At 35.6% G+C, this 19,714-nt stretch overlaps 1 protein-coding gene across 2 annotated transcripts in view; it reads left to right on the top strand.

Annotated features, from left to right (window-relative positions):
* Nucleotides 1–16,232, top strand: part of EML5 (EMAP like 5) — a 155,994-nt gene extending 139,762 nt beyond the window's left edge. For both annotated transcript variants that reach the window (XM_063088986.1, XM_063088985.1), the window contains 11 exons: nt 5,784–5,957; nt 6,788–6,996; nt 8,608–8,765; nt 10,304–10,418; nt 11,215–11,403; nt 11,585–11,757; nt 12,935–13,097; nt 13,831–13,934; nt 14,917–15,070; nt 15,704–15,804; nt 16,082–16,232. In XM_063088986.1, the coding sequence (XP_062945056.1) occupies nt 5,784–5,957; nt 6,788–6,996; nt 8,608–8,765; nt 10,304–10,418; nt 11,215–11,403; nt 11,585–11,757; nt 12,935–13,097; nt 13,831–13,934; nt 14,917–15,070; nt 15,704–15,804; nt 16,082–16,118 (1,577 nt within the window). In that variant the 3' untranslated portion in view covers nt 16,119–16,232. The remainder of the gene's footprint in view (nt 1–5,783; nt 5,958–6,787; nt 6,997–8,607; nt 8,766–10,303; nt 10,419–11,214; nt 11,404–11,584; nt 11,758–12,934; nt 13,098–13,830; nt 13,935–14,916; nt 15,071–15,703; nt 15,805–16,081) is intronic.
* The last annotated feature ends 3,482 nt before the right edge of the window (nt 16,233–19,714 follow it).

Genomic DNA, 19,714 nt, shown 5'->3' with positions numbered 1-19,714 from the left:
TATCATTTAGCTTCATTCACTCTCATAGCCTCAGCCATCATCAGTGCCATGAATGTGATAGATACAAGCTGAATATCCTCACTTGCCCTACCAAATAGCAGTTCAGTGATTTAGCAGTGGTAAAGTTTTATTGCAATTTTTTAAACTCAGAGCCAAGACTAAATTTTTTTTCTGAGTGAGAAGAACCACCCTGGCCACTGTTATTGAACACTGAATGGCCTTGGAAATTATTTTTTGCTGCAGACTTGATGTTTATGAATTGAGCTTGAAATTACAAGGTAAAACGGTGCTCTTATGTAAAACTTCAGTAAAGCTATTTGATGACAACTATTGTTTGAATCACAAGTAATATTAAACTGTGCTATACACTTCTCATGCTGTCAGAAATTAAAACAAGAAGGAAGATCCCTATTCCTATACACATTTGCAGCAAATATATTTTCTGGGCTCAAACTACAGTTCCAACAGCATTTTTCAGATTTTGATGCAAACAGAGAGAAAATTTCCACATTTCAAAAACCCATTTGACTGCACAGTTGAGGAGCTTCCACCTAACCTTAAGTTTAGAGTGATTATCCTACAATCTACATGCAAAAGGTCAATGTCAAGACAACACTCTAGTAGAATTTTCCAAATGCCTTCCAAGTGATTAATATGCTCAATGAAAACCATATTCTTGTGGATTGATATCAGTATTTGGCAGTACCTATCTATGTGAAAAGCCATTTTCAAGGTTGAAATGTGTAAAATCTTATTATAGATCAGCATTAACAGATGAACATTTGCATCCAATTTTGATGATAGAGAACTCTGACTTTGAACCTCAATTAAGTAAAATGTTATGCCCCTCAAAAAAGAATGTTTTTTTCTCATTAGGTCTGTATTACAAAAAAGTTTACTCAATGAATTTCATCAATAGAAGTTTTGTTGAAATTTATTTTCTCTCGTGTTATGCAAGAACTGCATGATATTTTCAGTTTTGTCTCTTACATGACCTTCTACAGAAAAAGTTTGCTGACCCCTGCTCCAGAAGGAGACAGAGAATATAAATAAGTAAAAATTTTAAAATAGCTTAATTATTTGAGATGGTAATAAATGTGGCAAAAACAACAAACGAGGTGATGGCAATAAAACAAAGTGTATGTTTTCTCAGAGGTGGTAACATTCCTAAGTCAGGAATTATACAAAATGACAGCTGAGGCATGATCTGTGGGCTCCAAGCTGAGGCCTGTGTCAAAGGTCCCACACATTCAGCAATTCACTAGAAGGAATCGCAGGACTCAGAGGTAGTTGTACTTAGTGCCATAGTTTATTACAGTGATGAGCAAGGGGGAAAGACACATAAGGTGGAGTCTGGAGGATCCAGTCATGATCTTTCAATGTCTCCCCCAGCACATTCCCCCCAGGGGTCACATAGAACTTGTTTCTTCCTCCAGCATCCAAATCTAGCAATGCATGGAGGGTGTTTCTGCCCAGGGAAGCCTACTTAACATTCAGAATCCAGAATTTTTATTGGGGGCTGGTACACAGGCATAAAGACCAGCCATAACTACCAAAATACCAGACTCCCAGAAGAAAGCAGGTATTCAGTGTCTGAGGTGGACAAAACAGCCTTGTCAACATAGGGAACACTTCAGAAGTCATATTCTTACACACTAGCCAAGAGCCAGCTCAGCAAGCAGCCCTTCTAAGGACAGTAAGCTCTGGCCTGCTTATATTTAACTCTTTCCTATGCAAGCCCTAAGGCTGCATTAAGAAACTCGAAAGTCAGTGTGATTGGAGTAGGGCCTCTGAGATGAATTTAAATAGTAGGTAGGACAGGAGTCAGCTCATGCAGGGCTTTGTAGCTCATGGATAGGAGTTTGGATTCATGCGAAGTGCAGAGTCTGTCACTGGAGAATTTTAAACAAGGAAGTGATGTGATCTAATTTATACTTTGAGAAAACCACTCTCACTACACTATTGAGAATGTAGAGGGGAAAGAGGAAATTGGAAATTTAGGAGGCTATTATAGTAGTCCAAGCAAAAGACAATTAAGGGTGGCAGGAGTGAAAGTGGAGAGAAATATGGGATATACAAGGGTATTTCAGAAAGTTCATGGGAAACTCATATTATCTTTTAATTCTATTTTCCACAAACTTTTTGAAGTATTCTCATATTTTGGAGGTAAAGCCAGCAGTCTTTTTTATGAATTGGATATGGTGGTATAACAAAGTGAGGAATCAAGGCTAACTTAATTTTTTGCTTCAGTAGTCTGCTAAGTAAGATGAGGAAGCACTTCAGGAGAAAACAGTTGGGCAGGAAGAAATTATCCACAGTCATAAGGAATGAAGGCAGTTTGGGTGCAAATACAAAAAGACTGGTAAATTTGGGGATGGAAAAATAAGGAAGCTCTTGTCTGATGACTTCTGTTTTCTCTGTGTCATCAGCTGAGACTGAGGAGGTGGAAGTGGGGAAGTGGGTGTTAGTGGGAAGAGGGATAAAGTTTTGAAATTGCCACTTTGGAGTATGGGAGAATAAATATCTACATTAGAAAAGATATAATTATCATTGAATACATTAGATGTGTTTTCAGTGGACACTAGGGGAACATCTTTTGTCTCTGGCAAAGTTATTTCAGTCCTTCTAAGACTATCTGAAGCTGAGAATTTGACATTTTTGATCCTTAAGGCAGTTCAAGTAGAGAGAGCTCTCTCTCTCTGTCCTTCATTAATATTTGTCGCGATAGGCGGTTGTCCATCAAATTATTTTAGTGGTCCTCTGTGTGCCCTCTACAACAGAACAGAAGGAAATCTGTTAGCACACAAGAGTAAAGAGAGAGGGTGATTTCCTGAGTCTGCTGTGTCAAGAGCTCTACAATGTCATCCAGAACTCAGGTACTTTCCATCTCTTCTGCTCTGTCATCCACAGCACTGGCTTCACCCATTAGGCTGGTTGCATTTATGGTCATAAAATGGCTGCAGGAGCAGTTACAGTTACATGGTTCCTTGCTCTCATCCAGTAGAAGAGAGGAAAAAAACCCTTTCAGAATCATGACCTAAAAGTCCTTCCTTTTAGCATAATTGAGTCACTTTAGGACTTGAACCAAACCTTATTCTGAGACACCAGGGAATACCATGTGCTGATTGCCTTAAATCTGGGTTACTGAATTAAATCACTGAGCTTGGGGGATAGGGAGGTGAGCAGTTGGGGCAGGGGGGTATTATCACAGTGGGCTCGGGCTTACCAGTTGAGCATGCACCTTGTTCCCCTTGAATCACTTGCACTTACATGGGAGAGCAGTGGATTTCTGAATAAAATTGGAGCTTTGTTAAGAAGAAAGGATGGAATGGATACTGGTGTACAGCAAAGATGTATCCACTACAGAAACTAAAGGGCAAAATACAATTGGCATACATAATGGCCCATGCTAAAATTGTTTTAAAATACAGTTTTTATTATACTATATCAAAGGCAAACTAAGATATGGAGAAAATATATTCTTTAAAACTTTGATTATTGTGAAACCCAATTAGTAATTTAAAGAGACTCTCATGAATTTCTGTACAGGATTATGAAAAGTTGTTGAGATTGATTTTCCAGAAAGAGCTAGATGTGGGGGAAAGAGTAAGTATGGAACCTGAGTACTGTTGACAGCACATCTGTTCTGGCTCTGAGTTACATGGGAGTTAGGGCCAGTCACTTAACTTCTCTGAGCCTGAGTTCAGGGGAAAACATACCTGCCTAGAAGGTAGGAATTAGAAAGTGTGAGACGTACCCAGTAACAATGTCTGTCACAATAGGCACTTAATGCCTGATGGCCTCCCAGAAGCAAGGAGTAAGATTCGTATCTGTGTTACTAGAGCATGAGTGACCGTTTTCAAATGATAGGAGAAAATAAAATAAACTTAATGAACATAATTTCACCTTTCTTTAGTAACTTAGGCCCTGAGAATTTGCAGTCATTTTTTAATGTTAAATACTGTTATTAATGTAAGTTTAGAAGAGTCTAAATGTGTAGCAATCCCATAGCACAGCATACCTTCCCTGTAGGTTTTATCACTATATGTATATTTGCAGGATGTGGCTGGCCAGTACAGGGATTGAACCCTGGACCTTATGCTCTGACCAACTGAGCTAACTGGCCAGCCCTTTACCTGCAGATTTTAAAACATAAATTCCTGGTATCATCTTCTTGCCATCTCCTTTAATTTTTTATAAAAGTATGAGAAGCTTAGTAACTCAATTTAAGATTACTTGGTGTTTAAATTTAAGATGAATGGAGCTCTTTGTAATTAAAATATTAACTTTGAAAGCAAAGAAAATAGTGATATTTCTTGAAAATCCATTGTCTACCTTATCACATTTTGGCAAATATAGTATGTGGACTGCCCAGAGGTGCTTTTTGTAAACATATACAAAAATGTTTGTATAATATTTATCACTGGCAAAAAATTATAGAGTGATCTCCTAGTATAATTTTACATTCTAAATTTAACCACCTAGCATTCCTTAGTGAGATTAAGTTTACCTATGTCTCAGAATACTTTGACTTTTAATGAATGAAGAACATTCTAATTTTAATCCAATACTGGCCAGCCACCAAAAAAGCCAAAAATAAAAAATAAGTTTTAGTCCAATACTTAAATTATTGTGATAAATTTTTCAAACATAACCTATTTTATATGGTAAACTTATGTCTGTTCCATAGTTTTGATATTTTACAGTTGCATAAATTTTTGAATAATTTCTACTTAATGATACTCAAATTTAAATCTCTGATTTAATGTATTTTAACTGCTTTGTTTGAAGAACTGTCAGATTTAATTTATCATTGTGTACTGTAAATAGCAGATGGTGTAAAATATAATCTAAATTTATCAGAATATTTTCTTTAGAGACCAAAATTTCTTTCTGTATCAAGTGATTTAAGGCAATGTGTCTTAATGTTTCTCTATCTTTGCAATATTTATAACATTTATACTTCTAAGTACATGTACTTTAGAATTTTGGTTGTTTTATTAAAGGTGCTTATGTTCTGAGACTGAATTAACTGTTGAATTGACTTACCTATTTATTTTTAAAGAACGTAATTCATGAAAAAAAGGACAATACAAAGAAAGCTATGATTTTTAATTTAGAAAATAGAACTGGGAGATTTTTTTAAGCAGCAGAAACAAGCTACACAACATGAATAACAATGTACTTTTTAAAGATTAGCAGTTTCCTTTCCCATGAAATCCTGTTTAAAAAAGTCTGACAAAGTGATAGGAACGTAGCTTTTTACCAGGTATCTATATCTGTATGATTGAAAATTTCTTTTGAGATCTATTCAGGTTTCCTACCAACTGCCTTTCTTAATTTGTGTCTGCTTTTCATTTCTCCTTCAGATAACATCAGTACTGAATGTATCCTTGTATTTAATATATTTATTGTATAATATTTGTATAGTTCTCCATATAATTATATACAGATTAAAAATGTATATAAAACATACATTATTTTTGAAGAGTTGTTTCAAGTTGTGATTGCCTGACTTGCTTATCTAAATGCTATTTTCCCAAAAGTGAAATTGGGAATATAGCCTGAAAGAGTATTCTATTCTGTATATTTTTCTTTTTTTTCCTTCCCCTTTTCCTTTCTTTCATTTTTAAATTAAGTCTTAGTTTTGAGCTATTCTTTGTTAAATACAGTTTTTCTTTGGTACACATTTTTCCATGTTTCAGAGACGAATGTGCATCAGCTTTAGAAGTGGAAACATTTGTAAAGGTGTATTACAGTGTTTGGATTTTATCTTTATTTAGCTACAGCCCCTTCTATCCACATCTGGGATGCAGTAAACAAGCAGACTTTATCTATACTAAGATGCTACCATTCGAAGGGAGTATGTTCAGTCAGCTTCAGTGCTACTGGCAAACTATTGCTGTCAGTGGGACTAGACCCAGAACACACTATTACCATTTGGAGATGGCAAGAAGGTAGGATTCTTTTTGTGTGTGATTTTTAAAAAAAAACAAGAATACTAGGGTAATATGAATTCTGTATTTAATATTTGCCATAAGTTTACAATTGAAACCATTATTCAGTGTAGTCCTACACAGTACACAGCATGTTCCACTTTAAAAGCCCAGTGAAACTGTAAGCTCAAAAATCAGATATATGAATGAAACTGTAATTGGTATTATAAATGGTTCACTGCTATTTCCTTTCAGTAAGAAACTATGTATGTTGTATGTGTTTTTGCTAATTATTAATGATTTGATAGTTTATGGAGGATCTTAATAAATAATAAAAATGAAATATATTTTAAATGATAATGGAAGATCAAAGGGTAATATTACTACTGACTACTTTAGACAAAACTTTTCAGTTATATAAAGAGAAGTTAATGGAGTGACGGGGGTGGGGGGGAAATAGACATGGTTCCTAAAGTCTAAAATGTTCTTTAAATGGTTATGAAGTTCTTTATAACTACACACATCACTTGGGAAGATATGTGAAAAGGACTTTCTACACAAGTAGTTATATCATGTGATAACTAGGCAGCAGGGCAAGGGCCACAGCCCTCTCTTCTTATAAGCATTTGCATTTTGAGCTATATATTTTGAAGGGGCTGGCCAGTTAGTTCAGTTGGTTAGAGCTTGGTGTTGTAACACCAAGGTCAAGGATTCAGATCCCTGTACTGGCCAGCTGTCCCCCTGCAAATAATAAATAAATGTCATTTATTTTGAACAACTGTTTGATCCTAAATTGATTAGTTTGATTCTTATACTAACCTAGTTTTTTTTTTTTGTATCTTCTTTATTAGGTGCCAAAATTGCCAGCAGAGCTGGTCACAACCAACGTATTTTTGTGGCAGAATTCCGACCAGACTCAGATACACAGTTTGTTTCTGTGGGAGTCAAACATGTGAAGTTCTGGACCCTGGCAGGAAGGGCTCTTCTTAGCAAAAAAGGGCTACTGAGCACACTGGAAGATGCCCGCATGCAGACCATGCTTGCTATTGCATTTGGTGCAGTATGTCCCTTAAAATGCCTGTAGTTACATAAACTGGACTACTTTAAATTTTCTTGCCTTAGATGGCCACATTAATGTTGTTGATATGGCAGTGTAATCTGTCGATCATGACATGGCCTGGTCAGGCATATATTTTATCTTTCAAAAATCTGACAGTTTCAGAAATTAGGGAGTGGAAAAGAAAGTCAGTGAGAGGGAAGGATTATGACAAAACATTTGGGTTCTTGGGCCATTGCCATTCTTCCAAAGCCTTTATTCACCTTCCAGTCGTCACCCTAGAAATCCTAAAATCTCTGTCTTCCTAGTAGTTCCTCACGGTCCTAAAAATTTGTCAGAGTAAAAAGAAAGGTAAATTAAGAACACGATTTTCAAGTGATTTAAGGGGTACTTGGGTTTAGGATTTCCTTTGCTTTCTATAATCTTAACTCACTGCTTACCATATAGTTGGAAGTGCGTTGGACCAGTGTCTCTAATGCAGGGGAAGACAGAGGTAGAGAGACAAGATGAGATTTACAATTCCTGGTCTTGATAGCAGAGGGTTCAAGAGCACGCCTCTCCCCTCGTCTCACTGTATCCCATCTGCGCCTGTGGTTTCCAATCCGTGCGTCTTTCCTTTAATACCCCAGTTTGGCTAGGCTTTATAAGTCCTTTGGTGCATCAAAAAACTATGTGGATTTACTTAATAAGTGTTTATTGGGTATGCAATATCTAAAGGAAGAAACTTATAATTTTAAAACATTAAAGTACACTTATTTTTTTGAGAAAAAGACAATTGAAAATGTTGGTCATACCATGTTAAACTTCAGTTGAACGTTTTGGGTATTCTTAATATAAGAGCAGTAATTCCCTTCCAGAAGAAACCCCCACACATTCACAAGCTTCTGGCATTTAATATGCCCATGTAGCATAACTTTCTTCACATATAAAGTTCTTAATACCCATTCCCAATAAAAAATAAACTTGAGGACTGAACTGTCAGAAATTGATTTTTTGTGTGTGAAGCAACAGTGCACTCAGCAAGAACGTTTTCTTACATATTTTTGAGCATCATCTATGCTAGGGGCTGTTGAAAGAGCCAGGGAAGTAAAATATTGGTTTCTGGACCTGAAGCATTTACGTTCTAATTGCAGACAGGCATAAATCAGTGATGCTCCTAGTCCTGCATGAGTTAGTGAAATCTGAAAAACTCCTGCAACTTTGCTATAGGTAATAGTTGTACTTTCTATGACAAAATCTTTTACTAAACCTAATAAGTTATCTTCACTTCCTCTTCTTTACGCTATTAATTATTAATGACCTTTATTTATTGGGTAGAGGGAAGTAATCCAAAGAAACAGTATATACTAGAATTATAGTATTTTGGAACTGGAAGAAAAGAATTTTTTAAGGTTATTCTAGCTGATAAGCAACAGACTTGTAAAAGGAAAATGTCCTGACAAAGCTAAATCTGAAGTTCAGGTTTTCTGACTTGAGTCCAGTGCTTCCCCACCACACCACGCATGCTCTTTTTATCAAAGGTGAGATAACATTACACTTACATAGACAATGCTTATAAGAACTTTATTTGAACTTTTGATGAGTTTATCTCCCCCCTTCCCCACTCCTTTTCAGAATAACTTGACGTTTACAGGTACCATCAGCGGTGATGTCTGTGTGTGGAAAGATCACATATTGTGTAGAATCGTAGCCAGAGCTCACAATGGGCCTGTGTTTGCCATGTACACCACCCTGAGAGACGGACTTATTGTGACTGGTGGCAAGGAAAGGCCGTGAGTCCTTTCTTTTCACACTCATTGAATATGTATGCATTTGTGGTCTACCTGAGGTTTGTAGTTAGGATTCTAGTTACTTTGAGGCTACAGAGATTAGCCTTCTTTCTCATTTGCTCCCCCTTTATTGCCTTTTTATATGCCTTCTGGTCATTCTCATTTCTGGCCTTAAATCACTTCTGATTTTTTTTCACATTTAGATAAACCTAAACTCCAATACCTGGGGTGATACTTTTTCTGTGGGGTGGATAGGTAGTTGTCCTACAAGTTAAGAATTAATTTTCTTAATATCTATATGCTTGTATAAATATTTGCTGAGTAAATGTCTTTACCATTGACCCAGGATTCATCTTGACTGACTGCTCTCTGTTGTTGTTCAACTAGATACTAAGTAAAACGCATCCTGTTGCATTAGAAAAGGATGAGAGGATTAGGGGCTGGCCCCTTTGGCGCACTCGGGAGAGTGCGGTGCTTGGGAGCCCAGCGGCGCTCCCACCGCAGGTTCGCGGGGTTCGGATCCTATATAGGGATGGCCGGTGCACTCACTGGCTGAGCGCCGTGTGGGCGACACCAAGCCAAGGGTTGCGATCCCCTTACCGGTCACGAAAAGGACAAAAAAAAAAAAAGAAAAGGATGAGAGGATTAGGGACAAACTTTGCTTTTGCTAGAGGCAAATGTTAAACTGTTTTATATAAGACTTCAAAATTTAAATCTGAGGAGAGGCCTTTTTCTGAGTAATTTTCAGATATCCCAATAGTAACCAGATACTTATAACTGATTTGCTATCAACATAGTCATACACATGTTGAAATGTGACATATAATTGACTAAGAAGTACATTTACTACAGGCTTGAAAGAACCCACATATATTAAACAGTAGTGCAGCAGATTTTGCCTTTCACATAAAGGAAGAACGTATTGTGGTACAACATGGGCATGTTTTTTTCCCTAAGACAAGCAATTTATCTAGCAGAAAATGAAGGAATACATTTTTCAGTTCTTCCAAGAGAAAATTCATAAATGGGTTATATTTCCTCTTTTTCATATGACTCCAACACTGATATTTCCCACATGCCATCATCTAGTCTTGCACATCCCTACACACTAGCAGCCTGCTGAACTGTTTCAGTAGGATATCTTTATAATGGTAGGAAAGAAATGCACTGCTCTTTTGGCCCTTAAACGCTATCGCGTATCATCTGTAATCCTATTATCGCACCTACATTTCCATTATCCTTTTTTTTTTTTCCTGGCTGGCCAGGATGGGGATCTGAACCCATGACCTTGGTGTTACAACACCAAGCTCTAACCAACTAGTTAACTAGCCAGCCCCATTTCCATTATCCTTTTAACATTAAAATCTGTACATCTCCCTAATGAAGAAGTATTATGAGAAAGGCTAATATTAGAAGTAAATTATAAATACCAGGTCCTTATTCTTAGTAGTCTGCATGTAACTTAGTATTTGTTTATAATAAAAATTATTTGTAGTAGCCAATAATAAATGCTTCTTTTGGTTTGGTCATTATGTACTTAGGTCAAAAGAAGGAGGAGCAGTAAAACTGTGGGATCAGGAACTGAGGCGATGCCGTGCCTTCAGGCTTGAGACTGGACAAGTCACGGACTGTGTTCGTTCTGTGTGCAGGAGCAAAGTAAGATGTTCCTTGAGACAATGTGGTGCGGCAGAAAACAGAGCAGTTATTGCTGATTCTTTCAGCCTTTGTAGTTTAATGAATAATACTTAACAAGGCATAAAGACGGATTTGCTTGCCAGCGTTAACTCTGCCTTTTTCTCTGCTGCTTTATTTTCAGTTCCACTGTTGGTACCAGTGCAGTGCATGAGAGGAAGCTATTCTGTCTAAATGGTGTATTTAAACCTCCATTTTTTTCATGAATCTGCTAATTCAACTATGATAGACAGAACTGAAAATCCTTGCCACCTGGCTTATTTTGCTTAGACCAACTGTCTCTTTTTTAAAAACACACTTTCCTATAAAAAAATTTTGAGCATGGTGCACTCGTAAGTGTACTTATAAATCATATACATGTATTATCTTCAGTCTGCATATTAAATTAGTTAAACTTACTTTTACTTACACTTTTTAACTAAAAAATAAATTCCAGTACTTTCTTCTTATATCCCAATGTACTTACCCTCTTTGGAGATCCTAAGATTATCACAGTCGAAGTCAAAACTTTGTTTATTGAAGAATCCAGGTGTATTACCGTAGAGAAAAGTTTTATTCTTTAGCTTAAACTCTAACACACAACCCAGCTCTTGCAGATGTGTGCCTCTAGTCATAGAAAAATTTGCATGAGTTAATGATTGGCTTGCTACCAGACGAGCTCAAAGTAAAAAGTTCTCTATAAGTAAACCAATAGGGTCATTTCTGTATTATTAAGAACTGTTGTATTACATTAGTTGTATTGGTCCCACTTGTGTTTCAGGGCAAGATACTAGTTGGGACAAGGAATGCTGAAATAATTGAGGTTGGAGAAAAAAATGCAGCATGTAATATTTTAGTTAATGGCCATGTGGATGGACCAATCTGGGGACTAGCAACACATCCTTCAAGGGATTTTTTCCTTTCTGCTGCAGAAGATGGGACAGTGAGACTCTGGGATATTGCTGATAAAGTATGTACAAACAATTTATTAAAAGATGTTACAATTTCTTAGAAGGAAACTGGAAGTCCTAAATTGCTAGCACTGAAAGAACTATTTCATAAGTATATTGAGAATTTGGGGGGGGAATTGGTTTAATTTGTAAGTACTTCACTTAATGTAGTTTTCTATGACTCTTTTGGTTTTTATGCAGAAGATGTTAAACAAAGTGAATTTGGGACATGCTGCTCGTACTGTGTGTTATAGCCCTGAAGGGGACATGGTGGCTATTGGAATGAAAAATGGAGAATTTATTATTTTACTAGTGAGCTCTCTAAAAATATGGGGAAAGAAGAGAGACAGACGATGTGCAATCCATGACATCAGGTTAGTTAACAAATGGAATAGAATTTTTGGCATATACTTAAATGACCCAGCTTGCATTCGGAACTTTCCTTAGCTACATCTTCAGAAAAGACCCTGAGGACCTATAGCATTTTACATCAAAAATTGTGTGCTGAAATATGGCTGTGTGTATACTTATTTAATTCTGCTTGCTAAATTATAAATCCACTGGGCAGCAACCACAATGCCTTAAAATAGCAAGGGCAGTACAGGTAATATTTGACAAGTGTCACTAGACATGACCAGTAAGTTCACTGTGTCAAGAATTATCTACCACTGTAGTACAAAATAAAGCCATCTACCCTTCAAAAGTTGTCACCCTGGAAAACTAAAGTTATAGCTCAAACATATCTTATTTCTCTTAATAATGTCAATGTTTGAATATATATAGTTGATTCATTTAATCAGTACTCATTGAACATCTACTATGTCCCAGAATCTGAATTTAAACATTTTTTGAGCCTTTATTTTTCAGTGCTTAAGCTCATTTTAACAGTAGAGACTACCATTTACTGAGCACTTTTTATGTGATCATTAGGTAAGATTATTGAATCCAGGTCTGTCAAAAGTTTATACTCTCTTCAACAGTAAAATCTTTTACAAATGAAACAGTCCTCAGAACTTCGATACATAAAACAGTAACAGTGGCTTACCTTAGCCCCCACATTCAAGAGACTGAATTGTCCCATACTGACTCCCATGATTGCTAGTAGGCACATGGTATTTCTCTTTGCCTTTAAAAATAAGTCCTTCTTAGCCTCAAATAATGTCACTTCATCCTAATAACCTAAGTTATGCTGAGCTGTGTTCTTCACTATTATGACACCATTTTTCCAGATGAAAGAATCCTGTCTTAGTGAATTATGTTAACTTAGTAATTATGTAATTTTAATGGTTTTTTAAAAAGATATTTTAAAAGGAATTGGGAGATGACAATTGAGGAAATATTTAAAATTGAAGTAAAGTATAAAGCTTTCTTATTTCGTGTAAACAAATCTCAGTTTACATAATCAGTTGTGTCTATCAGGTAAATCTGTTTGAGGCCATATCACACACAAACTTATTTTCAAGAGCTAGCAAGGAAAAGTCACTGATCTTAAATATTTATACTATTTTATATGGTCTAACTCATTTGTTACCTGTTTTGTTATGTATTTAGATTTAGCCCAGATTCCCGGTATCTGGCAGTGGGTTCTAGTGAGAACTCAGTGGATTTTTATGACCTAACATTGGGCCCCACCCTTAACAGAATCAGCTACTGCAAAGACATTCCAAGCTTTGTCATTCAGATGGATTTCTCTGCAGATAGCAGATACCTCCAGGTACAGTACCAATACCATATACCCAGTTGACAAGGGTTGTTCTGCTTTTATATATATTTTATTATTATTTTTTATTTTGTCAATATACAATGTGGTTGATTATTGTGGCCCTTTACCGAAACCCCCCTCCCTCCTCCCTCTCCCCCCTCCCACCCAACAATGTCCTTTCTGTTTGCTTGTTTATATTTCCTGTTAGTGAATGCATTTAAAGCTCCTGAGTTCCAGAGATTCTCAGCTCTTGCCTTTTACTATTAGGTTTCTGTATTAATTCTGTAATACCTTATTATTTAAAAAAATAAAATAAAATTTACTGTGTGTATTTAAGGTATACAACGTGATGTTATGGGATATATAGTAGATAGTAAAAGGGTTACTATAAGAAGCAAATGAACATATCCACTTGTTTTTGGAGCAAGAGCATCTAAAATCTGCTCATTAACATGAATCCCAAATAGAGTACAATTTTATTACCTATAGTCCTCATGTTGTACATTAGCTTTCTAGAGTGTTCATCCTATATCTGCTACTCTGTATCCTCTGACCTACATCTCCCCATTTTCTCCCTACTTATCAGTCCTTTTCTCCACTTCTCTAAGTTTTTGTAGTGATCTCTTGCATTCTTAATAATGTTACATATGTAAATCAAGTAGCAACTTGATAGTATTTTATAAACCCCTTGTGGATTTTGCCTCTCACCTAATGGAATTCTTATCTCATTTTAATATGATGAAAGGTCTCCAGTGGCTGCTATAAACGGCATGTGTATGAAGTGCCTTCAGGAAAACATCTCATGGATCATGCTGCCATTGACAGAATTACTTGGGCTACATGGACTAGGTAAATATTTCATATATTCAAAAGGGAAGAACTGACTTTGAAGGTCAGTTAGAATAATTTGAAAATCCTATTTCTGAACAGTTAGAGCTATTCCACTAGGGAATATTGAGTTTCAAGTTTACCATTACTCTACCTTGAATTCCTCTTAGGAAGAGAATAATGGTGTGCTCATGTGCAATCCCTTATGATTGAATATATTCCATGTTTTATCAATTTCCATGATTTATTAAGTTCTTTGAAGGAAATCAAAGTTATGACCTTAAAGATGCCCTGATTTTTTTCTCAACATTAAATTTAATAACAGGCAATGAAAACATAAATTGGGGGCCGGCCCCGTGGCTCACTCAGGAGAGTGCGGCACTGGTCATGCCGAAGCTACAGGTTCGGATCCTATATAGGGATGGCCGGTGCGCTCACTGGCTGAGCCCACGTAGTGCAGACAACACCTTGCTGGGGGTTGCAATCCCCTTCCTGGTCAAACAAACAAACAAACAAACAAAAAAAAAAAAAACCCCATAAATTGGGGGCTGTTAATCAACTGTATTATTTATCTAAAGGAATGCTGTCTTGAAGCTGTTAGAAATGAAATGAAAGCTTATAAATTTGTTCAAACTTGCGGACTGTGTGACAGGTACCCATAAGTATCCATGTTTTAGTCAAAAATGCCATCCAATTCCTACAGCATATGTATCACTTTTAATTTAAAAAATAGTTCTATTAGCTCTCATAAAGTATTAATTGAATTTTAAAAGGATTATTTAATCTATAAACCCTTTAAATTATAAAATTTCATTTTAAAAAGGTGGGAGTTAATATCCAGATGAAATTCTAGCTTCTAAACAGCTTGCCTTGTCATAATTTACTCCTTGTATTTTAAATAACATGATTAGGTATTTAAAGTTTAATTGCCGAGAAACTTATTTTCAATATGGTGAACCTGTCTGGACTTGCTATGGTAGATTTTCTTTTTCCTTCCCTCTAGTATTCTAGGAGATGAAGTTATGGGAATCTGGTCCAGGCATGCTGAGAAAGCTGATGTCACCTGTGCCTGTGTATCTCATTCAGGAATCAGCCTTGTAACAGGAGATGACTTTGGCATGGTTAAGTTATTTGATTTCCCATGTCCTGAAAAATTTGTAAGTTTGTGTTTGGTTTAGAATTTTAAGTTATTTTACTCCCAATTTATATGTCTGATCATTAGTACTTTTCCCCACGTAATTTAATATTTAAAATGTTTTGTCCTGATTTGCAAAGTTTTAAATTTTTATTTCTAAAATTTTTTCCCACACTTTCCTAAATCCATTACCCCAAAATAAAAGCAATTAGAGGGGCTAACCAGTTAGCTCACTTGGTTAAAGCATGGTGCTGACTACACCAGGTTCAGAGTTCAGATCCCCTTACTGACCAGCCACCAAAATAAGTAAATAAATAAATAATAAAAGCTATTAGGAACAAATCCTCTCCTTCCAGTAATGCCATCTTTGGAAACTATGCTGATAAAGATGTGATTTTTACTAAACCTATAATCAGTTATCAAATTTCAAATGCTTTTCCTTAGAAAACTTTTCAGAGTACCTGGAGACATCTGTCTGCCTAAATAACCTGGTTTGTATTAAACGCAGATCCATTAAATGAATCCTAATCATTCGCTGGGATCCTAACTCCTTACTCTCGCCACAGCTCTTGTGATAGAGATTATGGTTCCTAATAGGAACCTTTGACTTGTGTGTGCTTCAAATGCCCTGACTTTGTCTGTCATTGTTTTTTAGGCAAAGCACAAAAGGTTCTTGGGTCATTCACCGCATGTGACAAATATTCGATTTACCAGTGGTGATCGACATGTTATTAGTGCTGGAGGTGATGACTGCAGGTTAGTAACTTTCTCAGCCCAAGAAGAGCTTTTACTAGTTAAGAGATTTAATATAACTTCTACAGCTTTAGTTTATGAACTCAGCTAATCATTATCAGGAAGCAGCATAAGCAGACAGTTCCTGAGTCATTTACTTATGCAAATAACAGAATAAAAAGTTAATAAGGAAAAATTTTGCACATGAATGATTTGAAAGTTCAACTAAAAAACATTCAGCTGTTCTGAAAATCTAGAAATGTAATTAACTCCCTGCAATTGTTTTTTTCTCTGATTGCAGTTTATTTGTCTGGAAATGTGTACATATGCCTCACTGAAAGATATGGATGTTGAGAAGACTACACAAATTAATAGCCTTGAGTGACCAGAATTACAGAGGAAAAAAACCAAAACCAAACTGCATGGTCGAGTGGTGCTAACCCAAGGTTGTTCACAAGGAGAAATGTCCAGTAATCATCAAAACAGTTGAAGATTGATAAATTCAAAATATTGCTATATGTACTGGATAACTGTCCATAATCCATACACTGCCAGATAATTACATTTCAAGGAAGGATTAAATAAATACTTGATGGTAAAAGGCAGCCCCGCTTTCTCAGGGAGTGTGCAGTTTTGGCAGACCTGATGTGGAGATTTAGAGTACAGCACTCCCCCCCTCAAAAAAATCCCCAAATTAAAAAACCCAACTTGGATAATCTTTTTTTTTTTTTTTTTAGTAAAACTGTGTTTCTTTTAACATTTATACTTTATTTTCAAGTTTCACTGTTTAATGAAAACATTAAATTTAAAATTAATTGTAAGGGAAACCCACCATCATCCTAAAGGATCATAGTTTTTAAAAGGCAAACATTATAGACAAGCTTTCCTAGAGAATATAATGTTTCTTAAGCATCAGTAAAGTCCTTTTTTTTTTAAGGACACTTTTCTCCTAGCAGTTCTGAATTCAGGAACAGATCCAAAGTTAGTAGTACATTTTCATTAGTTACTGCTGCATTTTCATTTTTGAACTGTCAAATCCTTTTATGTTCAGAAGCCATCTTTATAATTGAAAATTTAAAACATGACTGTAGCCTCATTAATGGAAAGTAGTATGATGAACAATTTCCAATGGTGTACAGTTTTTTTTAAATGTTTTTGATAGCAACAATATTTAACTGGAAGAGAATATTGCATATTTAAAGGTATAGCCTAATTTGTAGACAATTAACATGTAAACTAAAGCATTAAATTCACATTTACAAAGAAACAATTTAGTAACTCTTGGAATAAAATGTTTATAGCTTTTTTCTATTGGGGAAAATTTGTTCAGTTAGATGTATGCCACCCAATAGGCTAATTTCCAAAATGAATGAATCCAGGTCCATTTGTAAAACTTGTCAGTTAGGGTTCCTTTTTAGTGGATTGGGACTGAATTCTTAGATCCTTATTCCTTTTCACTTTAAATGCTGCCAAAGATAAGTACTCACCATTCAGGAATTTGCTGTTTAGCCTATCTGTAGTTTCCTGAAGATTGGAAATAATGTAGACTGCTATTTAAAAATATATTTTTCTAAGTGCGAAGAAGTTTAAGATGCTCTATTGGTCCTATGAATTTTTATTTTAATGTGTTAATTATCTTTGTAGAATAAATCCCCTGAGGTTTCTGGAATCCTCAATTTAGTTTAACAAGACACATAAAAATTCCTAATAGGTATTATTTTCTATGTCCAACACTTTGTGAATACTAAGAACAGAGATGACTAAATTATATCATAGAAAGCCTAACCAGTGATTGAACCTGGTCAGTTTTAAAGTTCTGCATAGCTGTGTCTGAAGGACTGATTAAGGGGTTAAGAAGCTTGAAACATAAGACGGTACTCTTTCGTTATTCACATCAATGGATTCTCCTAAAATAAGCCAAATTTTAGAATATATAATATTAAACTTCTATTCATGTATTCTATAAATTAAAGACAGTCAATAAATTAAAGGAAAAAGCTCCCCTAAACCACTCTAAGAGAAATAATCCAAATTTGAGCCTGTTGCAGTTTTAAATTTTCCCTCTGGGTCAAGTTTGCCAGCTTTTGGGCTACAGAAAAATTCCATTTCCTTTACAGTGCAGGTAGAAACTCTATAAACTATGTAGTAAACTATGTAGGAAAAAGCTACTTGTTGCATTTCTGTCCTTCAAAGTGGCCAACCTGGTAAGTCAGCCTTAATCACTGCTGTAGTCAGTTTCACAAGTGAAGGTCATGTTGGCTTTAAGTACCATCCCATGACCACCTTGTAGTACCAGCCATCAACTGAGGGAAGGTAAAGAAACAAACATGACAGGACATGTAGAATCTGCTATATATTTTTTTAACCCAGAGAATTACTTTTGTGTGCGGTATCTCACTAAGCTCCTGCATTTATAACCTGAGACTTCCAGCACCTCCAGTCCTGTGTGCTTTATGTATATAAATGCACGCCAGCACACACTGTGCACTCTGGTAACACTCGCTCACTTTGTATTGCCAACCATGCTCATTCCCTTCCTTTTTTGTGATTCTTTTTTTATGGTGGTTCCTTTTAGACCAACTTATCCAACAGATGTTTTAGGGTCAACCTTAGCTTGCCCCAAAACCACAGCAACTGAAGGGTAAGAGTAACTCTTAAATGTGTTTCCAGGCAGTGTCTATAAAACAGCAAAAAAATTTAATGTGTTATTTCCCTATAAAATGGCTGAACTAAACCACTTAAGCCCTTTTTTCCTACTTACGTTCTTTAAGGTGGAATTATGAGAACGCAACTATATACCTACCATGTATAAATAATGATAGTTAAAAGTTTGTATTTCCAGAAATCTACACAATTTAAAATTTCTTCTTCTACAGAGATGCAAAGCATCTCAAGTTAATATTGGAATGAGCAAATAAATGCCTTAAATTCAATGGAGTAAATTCTTAGAATGAAATGGAATTGTCATTTCACCCAAGTCTAACACAATAGCTCTACACTCTTGGGTGCTCTCTTTGCTCTTCTCGTGTTTCAAGTCTTTACTCTGGGATCAGCACAGCAAAGTACGACTTACCAAATGGTTTAATGACTGGTTAATTTTTTCTTCTCCCAATGAAAAAGCAGTGCCCACAAAACAGTAAACTGCTGGCTTTATCCTCTCCAACATGTTCTTTTACATGTGGGTTTATCCTTTGGGTATATGACTAAGCAAGTCGACGAACTCTTTTTTTCACTTACTTTAATATGGTCCTGAGAATGTCTGAGTCTGTATTATCCCTTTTGCATTAATTCACTTTTCTAACCACCTTTTAGCTTTAATTTTTAAAAACACTACTATACATCAAGTCTTTGAAATTAGTGCTCTGTTTTGTTATAATTCTAAAGCATTTGACACTTCTTGCCTTAACAATTTTAAAAATCACACACACAACTCTGTAATTAATACAGCAGGCCAAACCTTTCATCCTATTTTGCAGTTACCCATCTGATCTCTGTAATTATATAGTTGTCATTTAAAATATACTATTTAAATCTAATTTTTACATTTCAAAAACTATCTTCAGTAGTAACTAAGTATATTTTCTGTGGAGTTATTTCTGAGAATGCTATTTTTCAGAATGTGAGAATATACATGTATATTTATAATCTTGTGAGTTTAAAGTATGTTTTCTGATACCTGTGTATATACTTGTAAAAAATTTTCTATAACTTTGTGATAATGTAGTTCCCAAAAAATTTTATTAAAAAAGCATATGTTAATAGTAAATGAAAGCATTTTAAGGAATTCATACTTTTTTCATTTATCATTCCAACTGTTTTCACCTTACACACTCTATCTCACTTGTCTTTTCAGAGAAGGTGAGGGACTTGGGAACTCTTTTACTAAAGTGGCACTCAACCCCCAAGAGGCCTGTACTATCGCCCTTTTCAAACC

The sequence above is a fragment of the Cynocephalus volans genome, chromosome 3 (assembly GCF_027409185.1).
Source record: "Cynocephalus volans isolate mCynVol1 chromosome 3, mCynVol1.pri, whole genome shotgun sequence".
NCBI classification, from domain to species: domain Eukaryota; kingdom Metazoa; phylum Chordata; class Mammalia; order Dermoptera; family Cynocephalidae; genus Cynocephalus; species Cynocephalus volans.
The sequence above is the reverse complement of the archived record's forward strand: the minus strand, read 5'-3'. Positions and strand labels throughout refer to the sequence as shown.